Source organism: Nannospalax galili, unplaced genomic scaffold (genome assembly GCF_000622305.1).
Source record: "Nannospalax galili isolate Female #2095 unplaced genomic scaffold, S.galili_v1.0 scaffold257, whole genome shotgun sequence".
Taxonomy (NCBI): Eukaryota; Metazoa; Chordata; class Mammalia; order Rodentia; family Spalacidae; genus Nannospalax; species Nannospalax galili.
In genome coordinates, this window is record NW_008340854.1 from 179,922 (window position 1) to 180,652 (window position 731).

Genomic DNA, 731 nt, shown 5'->3' on the forward strand with positions numbered 1-731 from the left:
GCCACCGCACCACGTCCTTACCACAGTGTTTGTGTTTGCCGAGTTCGCCATTTCCACACACAACACAAACAAGAGGGAACGAGAGTTTTTAAAAAAAAAAAAAAAAAGAAAAGAAAAAACAGAAAAAAGATTAAAACAAAACCACCCAGACTCGGAGGTGACCCAAGTCACCCGCGAGACGGGCAAAAATTCCTCAGAACCGATCCCGGAGTGAGGACGGAGCGGACAGCCAGGAGGAGGGGGGCACTCCTCCCGCCGCCGAAAACCACCGAACCGCCTTAAAAAAAAGAAGCCACGACCCTCCGGGGGTCCAGGGGGCGTTGCCCGCTCCCCACCCGGCGCCGAGGAGGGAAACCAACACCGGTCGCCGCTCCCCGCGCCACCGCTGCCGCCACCGGCTGCAGCTCCAGCCGTCCGGTCCGCCTGCTTCTCCCCTTTATATAGCGAGCCAACAAGCTGCGCGAGCCGCCGCCGCCGCTGCCGCCGAGAGACAGGGCGGAGGGAGGGAGGGGCGGAAAGGGCGGGGGCCGCGGGGGGCGGGGCCGAGTGCGAGACACCGCGAGAGCCGCCTGCGCGTGCGCGCCGGGCCACGGCTGGGCGCGGAGGGTGCCAGAGGGCGGGGCTCCGGGCCTGGAGTAAGAAAGGCGCACTGCCGCCTTTTTTCCAAGTCTCGCGTGATCACGTGGTTGGCACACTGGCGGAAGTGTCCTGAGGGCGTGTGTGCTGAACGG

General features: G+C 63.9%; 1 protein-coding gene across 2 annotated transcripts in view; it reads right to left on the minus strand.

Moving 5' to 3' along the window:
- The window catches only part of Gtf2a1 (general transcription factor IIA subunit 1), a 41,981-nt gene extending 41,489 nt beyond the window's left edge, over positions 1-492 (minus strand). For both annotated transcript variants that reach the window (XM_008835846.3, XM_008835845.3), the window contains exon 1: positions 22-492. In XM_008835846.3, coding sequence (XP_008834068.1) covers positions 22-51 — 30 coding nt within the window. In that variant the 5' untranslated portion in view covers positions 52-492. The remainder of the gene's footprint in view (positions 1-21) is intronic.
- Between the last annotated feature and the right edge of the window lie 239 nt (positions 493-731).